The sequence below is a fragment of the Linderina pennispora genome, assembly GCF_002104995.1.
Source record: "Linderina pennispora strain ATCC 12442 chromosome Unknown DL89scaffold_11, whole genome shotgun sequence".
Taxonomy (NCBI): Eukaryota; Fungi; Kickxellomycota; class Kickxellomycetes; order Kickxellales; family Kickxellaceae; genus Linderina; species Linderina pennispora.
This window is the reverse complement of record NW_024468259.1, coordinates 632,296-649,188: the sequence shown is the minus strand read 5'-3', so window position 1 is coordinate 649,188 and position 16,893 is coordinate 632,296. Positions and strand designations below refer to the sequence as shown.

Here is a 16,893-nt window from a genome sequence, read left to right as displayed (position 1 = left end):
GCAATTCCCAGGCTGCATAATGTCTAGAAAAATGAGCGTACGCATATTCCTTGTGCAACTGAGAGGCGGGAAAGAGGAAGAAACAAGTCACGGTGTGCTACCAAATTTGTTGATAAGGTCGCATAGGAAGTCACAATGCAGATTCTCAAAAAAAAAAAAAACAACGTTTTCTGGATTCCGCTCTTGGAGGTATAACGCGCTTGGGGTTTTGACATTTGCATTGGCTCGGCAAACGGAACGGGAACCTCTTATCAGCACATGCAGATGCATGTCCCGAAAGGCAACAGTGGAGAACGACCGAGATGCAGGCAAATCTCCTATGTGAAACGTATTCTTGTCCGAATTTGGCATACCGCTTGCTACTCGCAAGTCAAATGCACTCAGATAAGCAAAAGCAGCACTGTATATGTCGGTCTTGAGATCTTCGGCTCAATGTAAAGTGTTTGCACTGCATTCCAAAGGGGCGGCCGGCATGCAAGTGGAAAGGAGTGGCGAATCTCGGTGAAAATCGCACTCATAAGGGTGATGTTGACTGCTTGTGCTGGCCTGTGTTGGGTACTGGAACAGGCTACCCAATATCTAATTATAGAAATGCACATGTTGAGTGTTTCGAGCACCATGTGTAGGCAGGACAGCATCACCATTACTGTTTACATGCTGTCATTTGCCAGGATATTCCAATATTTAAACCAACATTAATGAAATGAGCCAGGCCCAATCTGTGCTCAGTAGTATTCGAGCATCCTCAGGTGGCCACCAGCTGACTTGTCTAGCCCACTGGGAAGCACTGCATCCAACCGACTTTCGATTTCTTCCTGTCCGAACGGCGGGGTCACAGTCTGCAGTGATGGAAGACGCACCAGCAGCTTCAGGTACTGAGCAAACTCGAGCGTGTATTTGCCATCCTCGAGCGGAGAACGTCCAAACGAAGGAGTGAAGAGCCTTGTCAGGCTAGTGTTGAGCGGCTCGTTGCCACTCTCCAACAGCTGCTGTACCTGCTCGAGCGACACCTCTTCTGGGTCCTCATCCGACATGATCACCGATACCATCTCCAGCAGAGGCAGCTCGGTAGCAAGCCGAGTGATGTCGCTCAGCGACAGATATCCGTCGAACTGCAGCAGCTCGATATACGGACTGGCTATGGTGTCGGGCAGCGTCACTTCGAAGTTGGTGACGTAGTCAAACCTGAGCGAGCGCAGCTCGGAGCAGTGCTCGAGTGCATTCCTGATCGTGTTGGGCAATTGGTCCATGTCGTCGGTGTTGTAGTCGCGGAAGTTGATGTAGACTTGGGCCAAGTTCGGGAACACAGTCAGGTCAATATTGTCCTCGCACCCATACCAGTTCTCCATCCAGATATTGTGGACAGGTGTGTGCGCGAACAGCTGGAACAGCCCGCTCAAATCAAGCTCAGTGTTGGTGATCTGCAGCCTCTCCAACACCGGGAACTCGTACTTGACATTGTAGCGACCTGTGATCTCGGAAATATCGGTAACGTCTTCAGACATGAAGAACAGCACTAGCTTCCTCAGCTTGCTGAACGTGACCGTCTTGGCCGAGTCGCTGCTGCGGAACTGCTGGTAGAAATGGCTCATTGTGACATGGTGCAGCTTGAGAACCTCGAGCTCAGAGGGGTCCATCTCGGGAACGCTAGCAGTGATGATGCCCTCGCCCTGCTTGTCAGAACACAGGACCTCAAGCTGCTTGACCTTGAGCAGAGACACCTGGTCCCAGTTCAGGGGGGCATTAGCCGTGACTTTTAGCTTGGTCAAGCTCTCAGCCAAGCCGCCGAGAACAGTGGCCATCGGGATCTCCTCCCGGCAGTCATCCGAGACACGCACGTCGAGCTTGCTAATGCCAGGCGCCACAGCGTGGATCGCTGACACAATACGTCCCGCAGCAGCATGGCTACGTGCTCGGAGCTCCGAGTCTGCGCTATCGCCATTGTATATGTGCCCGAAAAGCCACAGCTCAGTGAGCATAGCAGTCGATGCCGCCGAGAGCTGCTGCTGGAGCGACTCCACAAGCGCAACCACCGCCTCAATGCTCGTGCCCTTCTCGATCTGGATCTGGACGCGATGCGGGCGAATCAGCTTCCATGCCGCCTGGTCAATGGTGTTCAGGTTAGTATACACGCAATGGCCAGCTTCGTCCTGGAATATGTGCTGGGACCCGGCCTTCTCTGCATCCAGTGGCGCTGCGCTCACACGGAGCTCGAGCGTCTCGTGCAGGAGTGGCAGCGCCTCCTGGCGCCAGGCACGGCACACAGTCGAGACGGCCTGCAGTGGCTGCACGTAGCTGCTGAACGTCCGGTAGCTGCTGTCGCACGACTTGTCGATGGCGTGGTCACGGAAGGTGACGAAAACATTTCTGAGAATATCCGAGTCGGAAAGCGCAGCGTGCATTGTGTGGTCTCGGTGTTGGTGTAAGTAGCGAATGCAAAGAGCGTATGTTCCTGAAGCAGCGAGGAATCAAGTGCATGAGGGAAGGATGAAAATAGTGTGCAAACAAGGCCCTTTTCCCATTAGTGCCTGCTTTATATAGGTTGTCACTTGTGGTACTAGCCAAACAAAATATGCAGATGAAGGGTCTAGCCGCTACAGCACGTATCCCGGAGATAGTCCTTGACATGCCCTGCTACGATTGGTCAGACACAAAACACGAGGCTTTCGCAGAAAGGGACACTTAAAATAGAACCCCTTTCCAGCGCGCCAAGATCTACGCCAAGTTGAGGACACGCCTTTTGGGTTGTCTCTCTGGCTGGACTAGGGCGCTGCTGCCAGCATTGCCTCTGCGAACAGTTGTTCTTGATAGAAAAGTCGACACTCCCTGTGCCTATTTCAGCCTTGGACCACAGTCCCTGCGCTGGTCCGGCCAACGTATCATTCAGAAATAAACCTGGGTGTTGATAAATAGGAGAAAACAGGAATGCCTTTTGTATAAGCTGCCCCAGTTTCTTGTTCTCGTCAGGTACAAACCCCGTGCCAGGCATCTTGCTGTGCCGATCAGCCGGCGTGCATCAGCCAAGGAAACCCCCATTTGAAGTTGCTGGTCAACATCCCTCCATCCCTTTGGCACAGCTCGGTCTCTCAACGTTCTGCCTTCTCTCTTTCTAGCCCCTCTATTCCATTAAATCACTCTTTATCACTACTTTCTACACATCCCACTCATGAAGCGCATAGACAACTACAGCGACAAACTATACCTTATCATCTTCGATGCACCGATGTACATGCCACATGGGTCTGTGGCCTTTACCACTGGCGGACTGTACTACCTGCTAGGGGTTATATTTTTCGGACAGTGCATACGGATCAGGCGCTACCAGTACATAGTCGTATCGCTGATATCCCTTATCTCAGGCAGCGCATTTGTTGCCCGTGGAATATACTCTGACGACCACGTGCTGGACTCGAGGGCGTACGTTGCATCGATGGTGCTGAATGAGCTGGGTCCATGCTTTGTGATCATCCCAAACACGCTACTGCTGATTCGCTTGCTGAAAAGCACAGTGCTTGCCCCATGCAAAGGCACAGCAGTAAACAGGGCTAAATTTGTTGCCATTGCAGCATGTGCGCTATTTTCGGCGCTGGCAGTGTCCGGAATGCTGCTGATATCAAAGAGATATAACGAGCATGCTGTCAAGACTGGAGCACAGACTAGTACGAACCGCCGTTGTGAGCCAGGCAGTCACAACGTCACTGTTCATCGCTGTCACTGGCTGGCTTGTTGCCAAGCACCGTGAAATGAGGCGCCGCAAGGATTGGATCGCAGTTATTTTAGCAGGCGCAGCTATAATTCTTGTGCGCTTCATCTTGCGCGCGGTCCAGGTGCTCTCCTTGACATTCAAAGCGCACCGCCGCCATGAGTCAGGCTGGTACGGTCTCGATTCAGGTCTTATGTTCCTCGTAGTTTTCATGTGGATTGCGGTGGACATCTCGGCCAGATTCAACACGCCACACCGCATCCTGATCTGCAATACCTAACCAATTCTTGGATGTTGAATATCTATTTCGCAACTAAAAAAACGATATTTTATACTTATTTGCCAGCATGCTCTTCCAGGTATCCCTGCGACTCCTGCATGTTCCACATATGGCGGTAGGTGCCATCCTTGGACAGCAGCTCATAGTGGGTGCCCTGTTCGACAACATGGCCATCCTTGAGCACAAAGATCCGGTCGACGTCCATGATCGTGCGCAGGCGATGGGCAATGAAAATGGCAGTGCACTTTTGCTCATCCAGAATCTCACGCACATTGCGCAGAATGGACTGCTCAGTGCTCACATCCAGCGCCGACGTTCCCTCGTCAAAGAACAGAATCGGCGGGCGCTTCAGGATTGCACGCGCAAGCGCAATACGCTGCTTCTCACCGCCAGAAATCATCAGGCCGCGCTCACCGACCTGTGTCTCGTACTGGGCCGGCCACGACTTGATCGTGTCGTGGATGTTGGACCGGCGAGCAGCATCATACACCTCCTCTTCGCTGGCTGAAGCACGTCCATACAGGATGTTCTGGTAGATTGTAGTGTTGAATAGCGGCATGTCCTGCGGGACAACGCCGATTGCGCGGCGCAGGGACTCGAGCTGCAGGTGGTCGAGTGTCTGGCCATCGATATCGATCTTGCCAGTGTCTGGGTCATAGAACCGGAAGATGAGCCGCAAAATCGTCGACTTGCCGCATCCACTGGGACCAACAAAGGCGACGCGCGAGCCAGGCGGGATCTCGAAGCTCACATCCTTCAGGATCGGGCGGTCGGGGATATACCCAAAGCTGACGTTACTGAACCGGATTGACCCGCCCTGGAGCTGCAAGGGCTTGGCATCGGGCTTGTCGGTGATCTCGGGCCTGACCTTCTCCAGGTTGAACAGGGTGTCCATGTCAATCACGGCCTGGTTCATCTCACGGTAGACACTACCCAAAAAGTTCAGCGGCAGCGACAGCTGGAACACAAGCCCGTTGACCATGACGATGTCGCCGACACTCATGGTTCCGCCAACCACGCCCTGTGCAGCCATGTACATCATGATCGCCAGCGATGTACTGAAGATGGCGTTCTGTCCAGCATTAAGCAGTGCAAGGCTGTCGGCGGTCTTCAGTGCCGCTTTCTGGTAGTTGGCCAGGGCCTTGTCGTACTTTTTGGCCTGGAACTCCTCAGCATTGAAGTACTTGACTGACTCGTAGTTGATGAGCGAATCGACAGCGACGGTGGCCGCCTGGTTGTCAGCCACGTTCATCTGACGGCGGAACTTTGTCCTCCACTGCGTGATTGCCAGCGTAAAGGCAATGTAGGTTGCCATGGTAGCAACTGTGACCACCGCGTACTGCGGACCGAACTTGTAGGCCAGAATTCCCGACACCATTCCAATCTCGAGCAGAGTCGGGAACAGGTGCACTACCAGCGAGGACAAAATGAAACTGATGCCCTTGGTTCCTCGATCAATAGCGCGGGTCAGTCCACCAGTCTCTCTCGATAGGTGGAAGCGGATATCCAAGTCCAGCAAGTGCCTGTACACGTTCAGTGCCAGGTTGCGGATTGCACTTTGCTGGACGTTGGCAAAAATTGCATTCCGCAGCTCCTGGAACGCTGCGGCCCCTAGCCTAGCAACGCCATACCCGACCAGCATAGCAGTTGCCACCGTTGACAGCGTGCCGCCCAGCATCGCCACGTCCACATTCAGCCCGTCCACGATGCTCTTGAAAATCATTGGGACCTGCACGTTCAGCAGCTTGCTGCCCAGCATCAGCACTATAGCCGTAATGACCCGCGACTTGGTCGCCCAGTCGCCCTTGGGCCATACGTACTTGAACATGCTCAGAATAATCTGGAGCCCGCCCTTGCTCATGGCACCACGGCTCCTTTTCTTTGCTGGAGCCGGGACCAGCTTTGTCTCTGTGGGCGACTGGCTGGGCAGGGCTGTGTGTGTCTCAGTGGGTGCCTTGGGCGGGGCCGAGCTGTAAAGCCGGTATGGCTGTGACTGCTGTTTGAGGTGCTGCAGCACCTTGCTGTGCGCAGCTTTGGTGCTGAGCTGTCGGAAATGCGAGGCTGCAGCGAATTTCGAGACCGTCAGCCGTCCGAATGGCACTGACGCTGCCCGCATGCTCGTCTTGAATAGCGCAGACGACAGCATTATAGCAGTGAACAGCTCACAAGAAAAAGGAGAAAAAAAGGTAGAAATCGAGATAAGGAGTAGAGAAGCGAAAGGTCTGAAGTTTGCGGGCCAATTTCAACTACTTTTTAAACAAACGACCCTGCCACTGTCAATGGGGAATTCTGTGTAGCGATGATGCAATTTTCGTGATTTTTGGGCGGTCCTGGTTCTGGGGGACAGGCTTTGGGGTCCAAACAGCACCCGTTATCAGTTCGGCTTTTGCGCCTTTCTTAGTCAGCATCACCATAGTCACTCGATCGCTAAAATCGCTCAAATATTATCGTAAGGCGGGCTCCATATTAATAGCTGAACTGGTAGATCGTGGCAGGTAGCAAGGAAAAACAATGCGCCTCTGCGCCTGAGCTATTAACGCGAGCCAACGCCAAGATCTACTACACGGACCAATGCATGGATGGCCCAGGTGACAGTGGGGGATCAGGTACAGTCCCTCATTGTTGGCATGTTTTGTGAAGATACTGGGAGTCCAGAGGCAAGAATGGCTTCATGTTTGTCATATTACCAAAGTGCATCGGTGGGTGGCCGGATATACCACGGAACACCGCATACCACCTTTGATAGTAAAATTCCTGCGCTTGCTTGATTACCGCGCAGTCTTTTCCTTGATTTTCTTATCCGGATATCGTCCCCGAGTAATCCCTTCTGTTCGCATATGTCGGTCGGTTTGGCTCCCATGTCACATTACCCAAGAGGTTGTCCCCACCTTGCGCATAAGCCTGCAGCGATCAGCGAGGTCAGCAGAGCGTGGAATGGGTTGCTCGCATTCCAGGTGTCTCTCCTCTTCCTCCACCTCACCAGCCCTCTTATCTCGTCTCCATCCAGCATACTACACCCCACTTGTACTCTCAAAATAACCCTTAAAATGCCCAAAGCACAACCAAATGGGCCACCCAAGGCCACCCGTAGCCCCAGAACAAAGCCCCCGCCACATTCTGCCCGTAGGCGTAGCAGCTCCAAGAGCACACGCGCCAGCCCTGCCTACGACAGCGCCGCTGAAGACATCATAATTTCAGAGGACGAGACCCTGGACTCCAAACACACTTACCCCTAACAGACCGCGTACCCATGGCCAACCGCGTGCTGGTCGGCCAGGACGTGTGGTCGCGGTTTATTTCCGACGACGGTGTCATTGTCGACAAGTCCATGGCTATTGAGCGTATTATGACCAAAGGATGCACGGTCTTGGACCGGCCTGGCACCGCGTGGCTTCGGAAAGACGACGTTCCTGACCATGCTGCGTGAGTTTCCTGTCGGCAGAATCAGTCGGTACCAAAAGAAAAACGCCTCCATGTCTTCAAAGGACTATGAACTATTTCACCGGAACCAGCCGTTTGTCCACGAGCATTTCGCAAGGTATCCCGTGTTTTACATGGATTTTAAAGTAAGCAGAAAATCGGGTGCACATGACTATTCTTTATTGACAGCCTCCCCATTGTACTCAGTTTCCAGCAATAACTGTAGACTGTGGAGGTGAACAGCCCCGACGAGGCCTTCTACACTATAGCGTCAAAGATTATCGAGATCTCTCGCCCTTACATATCGCTACTCAAGACTCATCTCAGCGATAAAAGGCTGTGGAACGACAAGGGGCAGTTTTATTCGGTAGATGAGAAGGTTTCCCTCATCAACAGTACCCTGGAAAAGTATGATGGCCTGTATGACTTTGCGCGCCCGTATGCCAAAATGGAAACCCGTCAGTTTTTGCCACAGCTCATGTCTGTTCTCAGCAAATATCCAGGTGGAGCCAACTCGGTTATCATCATCGACAACTACGATACGCCCGGCTACCATGCGATTACCAAGCTTGTTGGATACAGCAATGGTATTGCTGACACGCTTATGCGGGACCAGATATTGCACGAATTTTCTGCATTCTACAATGAGCTATTCAAGGTAAGTGCCTGTCACCGATAGCCGCTTTTGGGTGGAGAGGCACTGCAGCTGAAAGTGTTTGCTATCCGAACAATCCTTGTAGAACAACAGCTATTTGAAGATTGGCGTCCTGGCTGGTGTATATAACATCCCGCTCTACCACAAGAGGCCTGGCAGAAGTGATTACAAAGTATTCCAACCTCACCACGGGGTTGGTTCTTCCTCAGACTCTTCTAACCCCTTTGATGCTGCATTTGGTCTATCCGAAACCGAAGCGTGGGATCTCATATGCGACCATGTCGAGCGACATAGCGCCCGCTCCACTCCAGCCTTTAAGCTTCAATTCAAAAAGGACCTGATGTCGTACATATTCAAAACCGTCAACCACAACACCTACGGGACCAAGCAGTACTGCTTCAACACGCGCTCAGTAATTCGCTTCATCGAGGCCATTGAAGGATACGAACACGCTGGCCCAGATCCAGGGCTCGATTTTGGACCACCAGATTCCGCTGCGCGAAACTTTAGATACCAACTCGCTGCATATAGTCGAGCCCCAGAGATTCCGACAGCTAATTGAGGGGCCAATCCTCGAGTACATGACCCGCCGTCTATATCATTTCGGCAGCCTGTCAACCGCAGGCACGCTGGAGACAGAGATCCAGTCTGAGGGCATATCGATGCTCAGTCAGAGTGCCTTCACCAGTGTACCGTTCATGATAGATGGCGACGCACTCACCAGCCTGGTGCACATGTGCCTATCCGTCGACCAAAGCCGCATATGGGAATGTAGCGCTGCTGGACTGTGCCTAGAATCGGCGTTCAGCCAGCTATACCAGGCTGGCTACCTGGTACTTGTCAACGGGCATGTCTGTGTTGCGAGCAACGAGGCGTTTGAAGCTTTGCTAGCGATTCTGCATCTCCGCTGCGCGGAACCAGGACATCGCTTTTGGACACTGAGTCCAGTGCTGTATGATACGGGGATCCACAACGGCGACCTGATAAAGCTTTGCCTGGTTCATTGACAAGCACCTGACGGCAAGACACGAGTTTCCACTCACCCATCCTGTCGAGACATACCTGTGCTTCGTCTCAGCCCTGCTGATGCCGCTGAAATACCAGGGGTGCACCGTCAACACTGAGCTTAGCCCTAGTGACGGCGGCATGGCTGACATCGTGATCATGAGTGACGTTGCAAATGACCCGGGCACCGACCCAGCAAATGTGCGAAATGATGCTACCGCAGATCGTTATCAAAGTGCAGGCGCCACTAAGGCCCAAGACCATGCTTCCCAATGGTGAAATCCCACTGCAGAGCCTCACGGATGCATTTGACCAGGTTGTTGGTGCATCTGATATGACAATTGGGTCGATGCGTTCTAGACGGCTCAACTTTGCACCTTTGAAATCTGTGCTGCATACCCACATTGTGCTGACTTTTATGTACAACCGGTTCTTTTTCTGCTCAATGCGGTATGTGGGGAATCCGGGCGAAGCGACAAAGCAGTGGAGGCCACACCTGTACAGGGAGAGGGACATAAGGGGCGTAGCGTCCACCCGAATCGGCTACAACACCCACAACGGCCTCTTCATCGCGAGCATGTACCTGGGGCAGTTTGCCCAAATGCAAGCGCCTTGATTGAGAGCCCATCCTGCTGATCATGATCTGGGTGCGCTTATCCTTACCAAATGCCACGATTTTGGGCTTTTGGGCTTTTTTCTCTTTGACCTCAAATTTACATTTTCTTGCCTAGCCTTTATTCAGTCCACAAATGAAGTCGAGAATCCTCCGTAACATCAAGGCGCGCAAGTCGATTGTGGACAAGGAGCTGGAGCGGACAATATGGCGGTACATGTCGCGCAACACGACACTGGAGCCTCAAATTCGCATGCAGGCGCAGCTGGCGCTGAATCGCACGCCGCGCGAGGCCAGCCCGACGGCCATTAAGAACCGCTGCCTTATTACCGGCCGTGGTCGCGGTATCTTCAACGAGTGGAAGATGTGCCGCTTCCAGTTCCGCCTGCACGCGCTGAACGGCGATCTGCCGGGTGTCGACAAGGCATCGTGGTAAAGGGTGCGTGGCACTGGGCTCGTCTGCAGCTGTCAAAAAATAAATTGTGCTGAATGTCTATCTCGAAAAAGGTACTTTTGGGTGCGTCTACCAGGTAGGCGCGAAGCCTGCTTGGCCAGATCGATCATCTTCCAGCCGTTGGTGACTGGATCGTCGGCGTTCTCGGGAACCTTGGTGAAGATCGAGACGTAGTGGCAGGCCTCAATGACGTCCTCAGACCCCTGGACGATCTCGCCGGTCTTCTTGTCGCGGAAGACGTTGTTTTCCTGTGTCTGGAAAGTCACGACAATGACAGGCACGTCGTTCTCCAGCATGCGCGCCGAGTGGAAGTCGACGTGGCGCATGTCCAGGATCTTGCAGTCGCTGATAACGCCCTGCTGCACCTGTGCCGTGAAGATGGCCGTCAGCACATTATACGAGGCCTCCGAGCACCACACCTTCAGCGTCTCTGCGTCACTGTGCAGGTATGCGTCCAGGATCTCAGGGATAATGAACTCGCGGCACTCGCGGATGAAGTCCTCGATATTAAACGTCGGGTCGATCTGATCGCGGATCTGACGCAGAGCCGTCGCCGACTCGGTCTCGTTAAAGAAGAAGCCAAACACGCCGCGCACCTTGTCAGTGACTACCCTGGACGCCTCGATCACGGGGTTCTCGCTCTCCTCATAGTCCTTGCGCGCCTTGAAGATGCCCTGCATCACCGAGTTGGTCGACTTGAAATTATCCCAGCTCTCCTTCCACTTGGAATCCTTGTGCAACACCATGCCCTCGCCGGCGTTCTCGTCGGCCTTGACAACACGTGTGCGCTGGTACTCTGCAAAAGACCGCGCCTTGTTCGTGCGGCTCATGATGCGCGACCGCGCCCGCGTCTCCTTGTCCCGGTACCCACCGTACTGCAGCGACGCCTCGTCCACATAGCCCTTGACGTTGCGCTCGACCGTCTTATACGTCTCGGTATTACGGATAGGCGCCGTCGCCGCCGATGCTGCCGTGCCTACAGCCTTGGCTGTGGTCTTGACGGCCGCGCCCGTCACCTTCACCACCGGCGTATCGGCGACAACCTTGATTCCCTCGCCCACCGCGCCGCCAACAACTTTGGCTGTCTTCTTGAGCGCCTCGGAACTTGCCGATGCCGCCTCTTTTGTCTTCTTCATCGCCGCAGAATCCGCAATCTTGCTGCTACGGTCCTCCAGCAGCTTCATGTTCTCTTGCATCTCCTGGTTCTCCTTCACCTGCCGCTTGATCGACTCGGCGAATGCCTTGATCGGGCTGATGTGCCCGCCATCGAGCTGAATGCGTGACGTGTGAAGACCAGAGGCCAGGAGGTAGCGGCTGGCGATGGGCTTGTATGCGGTGGTGCCGCTGCGGGTCAGGCGCAGTGCGACGCCCGAGACTGCCGTGGTGTTTGTGCGCAACCGGAAAAGTGCGTTGTTCATGGTTGATGTGTACCTGGGGTGGGCTGCTTAAACGATCGCTAGTAAAATGTAGAGATAATACGGTTCCTTATTCGGTCAGAATAGTACAAAAATTAAAAGCTTTGCGAAAGGTCCGGGAGGGTAAAGACGGCGCTGGAGGTTCTCCGTGCTTCCCAACGTTATCATAAGCTTGCATTTCATGAAAATTGATGGTTGGGCTAATGCAAAACGGCGATTCGCAGAAAAGTTGATCAGTGATTTTATTTAATCATCGCTTAGGAAAATGCGGTGTCGCCAATATTCGAGACGCTACGCTGTGCAGCCAACAGCGCATGAATGTGGCGATACCCAATGTAACCCGTTGCAGGCACAGGCTGCTTTCTTTCATACAGCAACACACTCAGGGATCGGATAGCAAGGAGCAACAAAGCACTGGACTTGCCTTTCAATACACACTTCATTAGGTGCACACTTCACATGCATGCACGGGTGCCACAGCACATTGCTGTTTCCTCCAGCAGGCGGTGTCGACCTTGGTGGGTAAACTACATGCGTATTGGTTGAGCCTGAGCTGGAATTGGGAGTCGCATTGACGGCAGACACAACACCCACAATAGCAAGGACGGTGAATAAGAGCTTCATTGTGGTTGGTAGTAAGGGAAAGTTGATTGTAAAGGTGATTGTGCTGATATTCGACAAACAGGAAGTATGTACTGTTATATATGCTTGATGTAGATTTGTTCTCCCAAAAGCTGGTGTATTGAAGAATGTTCGGGATAAATGGATAGCTGTGCTGGATGGTGGACTGCATGGACTCCTCTACTTTAAATATAGCGCCGATCTTATTTCAATAGCAGTAGGGCTAAGCAATTCTATTGCATTCACTTGGTAACTGAATAACGCCGCAACATTGAACGGTTATTCATATTCATTGATTGCGGCAACATTTCGGAGAAATCTAAGCAGACAATTTAATCTAGCGAACAAGTACAATAGTAGAGAATATAGGCCATACATATAGTGTATATCTCCTTGGGAGTTGATAGACAACGCCCTATATGCCAATGCCCGGGGGAAAACCAGGAGCACTACTTCTAGCTGTGTCCCCACGCCCTTCAGTTCTGGTGGTAGCTATCCCAATTCCTCTGGTCACTGTGCATGATGCGCGTTGGGCGCAAGCACATTACTGCCAAAATCCACAACTCCATCCTGGACTTTGTCAGATGGTGCCAGCCCATTCGTAATTTCGTGACTCTTCACAGCATGGCTATATGAGAAGATTTTTGCACACATGCATAGGCTGCTATGGACCGCATGTTATGCACATCAGAACCCATGTTCGTCCGATGAAGGCTAGCAGTGAAGCAATGCATTATCTATGACTTCTTCACGACCTACCGTCTTACAAACAACACTTTTCTGACTAGCGGACAGCAATGGAGTGTAACTGATACATATTTGATCCAGGTAGCAACACTAAAGAGGATGCCGTGTCCTTTTGATCCACCTCTATAGACTCAGGACACAAAACCTGTGGTCCTGGTGGCCTTGAGTGGCAATAGAAAGTAATCCTGGTTTTAGAAAATAGTATATAGAGCGCTGGGCCATGGATGTCTCCTATCTCCTGCGGGTCACAGTAGCACCAATGCAAGTGTTGCTGGCCGGAAAACAACGAAGCATGTTAGCCTGCGGCCATTTTTCTGCATATGTATCTCCGAGTCAGAAAAAGTTCAGCAGATGCCGTATATGCAAGGCGTTCTTGGCTCAGACATTTGGGCGGCGAGAGGCAGGTGGTAGTGCACAAATTTCCACTCCTTGCAAGTCCTGATACTCACACAACCAACTCTGGCATGCAGCCACCTTTAATTCAAGCTGGCCAGGTGTTGTGCTTTTATGCATGTGTCCAACATGATGTCTGCAGGATATGCGGCTTTCCTCCTGTTCCGCTCTGTCTGATTTTCTACTGGACAATGGTAGCCACTGGCATTTCCAGTGATCCTAGGCTAAGAACAACTGGTTGGCCCACACCCCTTGTCAACTGCTAGTGCACATCCCTCTATTGTTTTTGTAGTCGCCTAGCATGTAGCTGAGAAAAAGCTGCCTTCAGCACGTTGAAACCCTTATCCTAGAGATTTCATACTAAAGAGCATCCTGGCAGGACATTTCCAGCCTGGCATTTTGTCTTTTCCTTTCACTCCATCGTGGAATTCAACTTTTACACTTTATTCTTTGCAACACGAACATACTGCCACCCATCAACCATGGCCATCAACCACAATTTCTGCGACTGTGACAGCTGCTTTATGGGCTATACCTTTCACTAGGTGTGCTTCCTCTATGGCTATCTAGACTGGTAACCAAGTTCCAGTTGTGTCTGACAACATTCCTAGTCCCCTTTCAGTAGGCGTCTCCTCATCTCCTGTCCATTCGCCCCCTTGCTCTACAGGATAATGGCACACTGATGCTCATTCCAGGTCATTAGGAGGAATTAGAGTTTGAGGACCTAACGAGATTCTCGTATCTCCTTCATCCTTTCTCTGTTTCCTTTTCATCGATTCCTTTAACATAAAACCCTTAAATATACTTTTTAGGCTCGTGGTGACCTCTTACAGCTCTCTCCTATATGTGCAAGAGTTAGAAAGAACCGCATGATGTTAACTATAGCAGCGGCCATTCTCTTGGTTGGCAACTGCGAATCGCCTAAAGCGTTTGATACCAAAGAAGTGTTTTCAGGGCTGAATGGACCATCGCTTACCTTGTGTTCTTGATATTGTATTTTTCGTCTGGTTGAATCAACGGGAACCCAATTAATGTGCCCCGCTGCTGTTTCTCTTCAGCATTATGTGGTGGTATGGATTTGGGTCCACCAAGCAATTTCTCCAAACTCACAACTTTCTCCAGTCTATTGAAGCCCAGTATCTCTCCATTTCAAACTCAACTGTCAGAAATTTGATGAAGCATTCCTCATTTTTCACTGTTATTTCCTTATTCATAATCTGTCCAGCCACCAGATTTGACTCCATCTCTTTGCTTTCCTTTGCTTATCCCTACGACTAGTGCCAGCCTTTTTCCAGCTCATTATACATAATCTTGGCTGTTCCAGTCTACTTTCCACTCTGCACTTAATGATTCATGCATTTAGGCTGTTTCACCATAATGGTTGCTCACTGGACATATATGTCGGATGATAGGACTGCAATAAGCATTGGCTAATTACACAGGCATGAGTACCCAGACATCTCTTAAAACATCAATTTTGTTTACCCTTAATGTCTGTGTGCCAGTATAATAAGGTTCAGCCAACTTTATTCCAATGTCTGATTACTCCTAATGCTGCAGTTAGAGAATCTATTGCAGTCTGAATTGCTGAATACTCCAGATATACCTTCTACCTCTGATTTGATAGGATTTGTGATAATATGTTCCTTGTCAACATCTTCATTAATAGCAGTATTAAGCGCTTTCTTTGGCCAGAGGGAATGTCATTAATGGATTCGACCCCGACGATCATGGCTTCAATGACAGCTATTGCTGCCCTAAGCTTCCTTTACATACTCATGCTGGTTGGCGGCTGACATCACTGCTACCAAAAGAACGGAAACAGAGTGTCTGAGAATTGCATTTCTAAAAGGGCAGAGTCTTGGATCTGTGGTCAGAATAAACATAATTTATAGGGGTCCAGCCCCAAAGTACTTCTCAGTATAACTGTATGCCACCAAACCACTGCTTGCAATAATAGTGAGGTATATACTAGGAAAGTATTATGTTGTACATACCAAGCATATATCGCCGCTTTGTATACTGAACCTCTTTGGATATGTTTGCGTTAGGTTAATACCACAAGGGGTAGATAGTTGCTGCATTGCTAATAATACATGTGGTGTAGTACGAATCAGCAGCTACACGAAGCGTTTCCTTGTGTCCTGAATAGTCGGTCTATGGGATATGTCACTACAGTACTATCATGCATAAAATGCAGCTAGTATTTAATAGTCACTCCATGATCCCTATTCATTACCATCCTCAGCCATCTGAATGCTATTTTTCACGAATACAATTTGTTTATGCGTATCACGTATCAACAGTGGACATCAATGATTTTTCATATCATTAAAGCTTCCCCAGTTGGATGCCTGGAGCTGTCTCCAACTAGTGGAATTCGAGCCTAGCCGCACTGGGACAGCCCAGCTCACCCTGTTCTCTGGCTGTACCAACAGACGGAGTAGCATATTGCGACTTGACGCTGAGCTTTCCTCAGCAGCTTTTAGAAGGTAACCTGAGGAAATAGTCAACTTGAATAGCTATCGGCACAGAGTTTGCAGTAGTTGCGCTAGTGACTACAGCGAGTGAAATATAGTCGACATCACCTGTATGCAAATACCATTCCTTTGGAGAGCAGCTCAGCATCAACTGGGGATACAAAACTTGTGTTATCCGAGAGTTACTAGATTGGTGCTATTGATATGTGTACAGTTGCAAAATATCGCCAATAACAAATTCAGAACTAAATCGGCGATGCTTCCATTCCGCCAATCAGTCCTAGTGAGTTGTATGGGAAGCGGGATAAACTGAAACCATTGCAACCTCAAGTTCTCCACACTTGTAAAAACTCGTTAGTCTTTTCACAGCCAGCAAGAAACAGCAAGATGTGCTCACAAAATTCGCATCGTGACCGAGTGTGCGGGGAACATCAGAATATAAAAGCCGCGGAACAGCATATATGCTGGTACCTCAGTTTTGTCAAACCTTGTTGATTACTTGTGTGTTTAAAAATGAACATCGCACTCGTTTTTCTGCTTTTCATTGGAATCTGTGCGGCAGCCAGTTTGAGCATTGGGCAGCTAGCTGGCATGTACGGGATGGTGCAGCGCCTAGCGCGTATCAAACCGTTTGATGGGCACGAGCAGGACGCTTACTCAAAACTGGCAGTGTTCCTGGGCGATCTGGAGACGGCCAGTGCACTGTACGTGCACCCAGAGACGGCCAATTACCGTAATGCACTGTACAAGCTAATGGAAGATGTGGTGCAAGTCAAAGCACAGTCTACGGATAACTACATTGCAGGCCTGAATGCAGACTATTTGGCGAACCGGATCAGGCAATCGTATATAATGTCATTGACCAAGGCAGTGTTTTCGTAGAGCCAGTCACTCCGTGTGCTGGTTTTTTATGTAAATGTTGGTTTTTCTTGTTAAAATATTTATCCGCACCCTGTTTTTACCTCTTGCAGCACTCCAACAGAATGGCTAAATAATGACTCGGGGACGTTCTGGCCACTCTAGTTTGCCACAAAATGCAGTGTGGAAAAAGGTGCGTCTCACTTTCACAAAGGACCGGAGGGAGTGGGGTGCTTGCAGAACTGAGGC

General features: G+C 50.8%; 7 protein-coding genes across 7 annotated transcripts; 4 read left to right on the top strand and 3 right to left on the bottom strand.

The window, feature by feature from the left end:
• Positions 1-725: 725 nt before the first annotated feature.
• Positions 726-2,402, bottom strand: DL89DRAFT_259242 (uncharacterized protein; the record flags this gene model as incomplete). The annotated part of the gene is made up of 1 exon (XM_040885674.1): positions 726-2,402. One exon carries the CDS (start codon positions 2,400-2,402, stop codon positions 726-728), a length of 1,677 nt encoding a protein of 558 aa, XP_040741864.1.
• Positions 2,403-3,166: 764 nt separating this feature from the next.
• Positions 3,167-3,983, top strand: DL89DRAFT_294536 (uncharacterized protein; the record flags this gene model as incomplete). The annotated part of the gene is made up of 2 exons (XM_040890524.1): positions 3,167-3,594; positions 3,644-3,983. 2 exons carry the CDS (start codon positions 3,167-3,169, stop codon positions 3,981-3,983), a joined length of 768 nt encoding a protein of 255 aa, XP_040741863.1.
• A 1-nt stretch (position 3,984) lies between these two features.
• DL89DRAFT_269163 (P-loop containing nucleoside triphosphate hydrolase protein) lies at positions 3,985-6,194 on the bottom strand. Its single transcript, XM_040888189.1, has one exon. It carries the CDS (start codon positions 6,127-6,129, stop codon positions 4,039-4,041), a length of 2,091 nt encoding a protein of 696 aa, XP_040741862.1. The 5' UTR covers positions 6,130-6,194; the 3' UTR covers positions 3,985-4,038.
• Positions 6,195-7,309: 1,115 nt separating this feature from the next.
• On the top strand, positions 7,310-8,876 carry DL89DRAFT_40003 (uncharacterized protein). The gene is made up of 3 exons (XM_040891626.1): positions 7,310-7,549; positions 7,630-8,061; positions 8,144-8,876. Exons 1-3 carry the CDS (start codon positions 7,400-7,402, stop codon positions 8,618-8,620), a joined length of 1,059 nt encoding a protein of 352 aa, XP_040741861.1. The 5' UTR covers positions 7,310-7,399; the 3' UTR covers positions 8,621-8,876.
• An 819-nt stretch (positions 8,877-9,695) lies between these two features.
• On the top strand, positions 9,696-10,331 carry DL89DRAFT_40023 (glucocorticoid receptor-like (DNA-binding domain)). Its single transcript, XM_040891627.1, has one exon. It carries the CDS (start codon positions 9,813-9,815, stop codon positions 10,110-10,112), a length of 300 nt encoding a protein of 99 aa, XP_040741860.1. The 5' UTR covers positions 9,696-9,812; the 3' UTR covers positions 10,113-10,331.
• DL89DRAFT_285400 (TIM44 subunit of mitochondria import inner membrane translocase) lies at positions 9,779-11,674 on the bottom strand. The gene has a single exon (XM_040889819.1). The coding sequence runs from the start codon at positions 11,546-11,548 to the stop codon at positions 10,145-10,147; it is 1,404 nt and encodes a 467-aa protein (XP_040741859.1). The 5' UTR covers positions 11,549-11,674; the 3' UTR covers positions 9,779-10,144.
• Positions 11,675-16,127: 4,453 nt separating this feature from the next.
• DL89DRAFT_269159 (uncharacterized protein) lies at positions 16,128-16,737 on the top strand. The gene has a single exon (XM_040888188.1). It carries the CDS (start codon positions 16,300-16,302, stop codon positions 16,666-16,668), a length of 369 nt encoding a protein of 122 aa, XP_040741858.1. The 5' UTR covers positions 16,128-16,299; the 3' UTR covers positions 16,669-16,737.
• Positions 16,738-16,893: the final 156 nt, after the last annotated feature.

What these genes read in the sequence shown, in the direction of transcription:
- DL89DRAFT_269163 (XM_040888189.1), bottom strand. Translation starts at nt 6,129, where the DNA reads ATGCTGTCGTCTGCGCTATTCAAGACGAGCATGCGGGCAGCGTCAGTG.
- DL89DRAFT_40003 (XM_040891626.1), top strand. Translation starts at nt 7,400, where the DNA reads ATGCTGCGTGAGTTTCCTGTCGGCAGAATCAGTCGGTACCAAAAGAAA. An exon ending in TGTTTTACATGGATTTTAAA is followed by an intron (nt 7,550 to 7,629) that starts GTAAGCAGAAAA and finishes CAATAACTGTAG; the next exon opens with ACTGTGGAGGTGAACAGCCC. An exon ending in TCTACAATGAGCTATTCAAG is followed by an intron (nt 8,062 to 8,143) that starts GTAAGTGCCTGT and finishes CAATCCTTGTAG; the next exon opens with AACAACAGCTATTTGAAGAT.
- DL89DRAFT_40023 (XM_040891627.1), top strand. Translation starts at nt 9,813, where the DNA reads ATGAAGTCGAGAATCCTCCGTAACATCAAGGCGCGCAAGTCGATTGTG.
- DL89DRAFT_285400 (XM_040889819.1), bottom strand. Translation starts at nt 11,548, where the DNA reads ATGAACAACGCACTTTTCCGGTTGCGCACAAACACCACGGCAGTCTCG.
- DL89DRAFT_269159 (XM_040888188.1), top strand. Translation starts at nt 16,300, where the DNA reads ATGAACATCGCACTCGTTTTTCTGCTTTTCATTGGAATCTGTGCGGCA.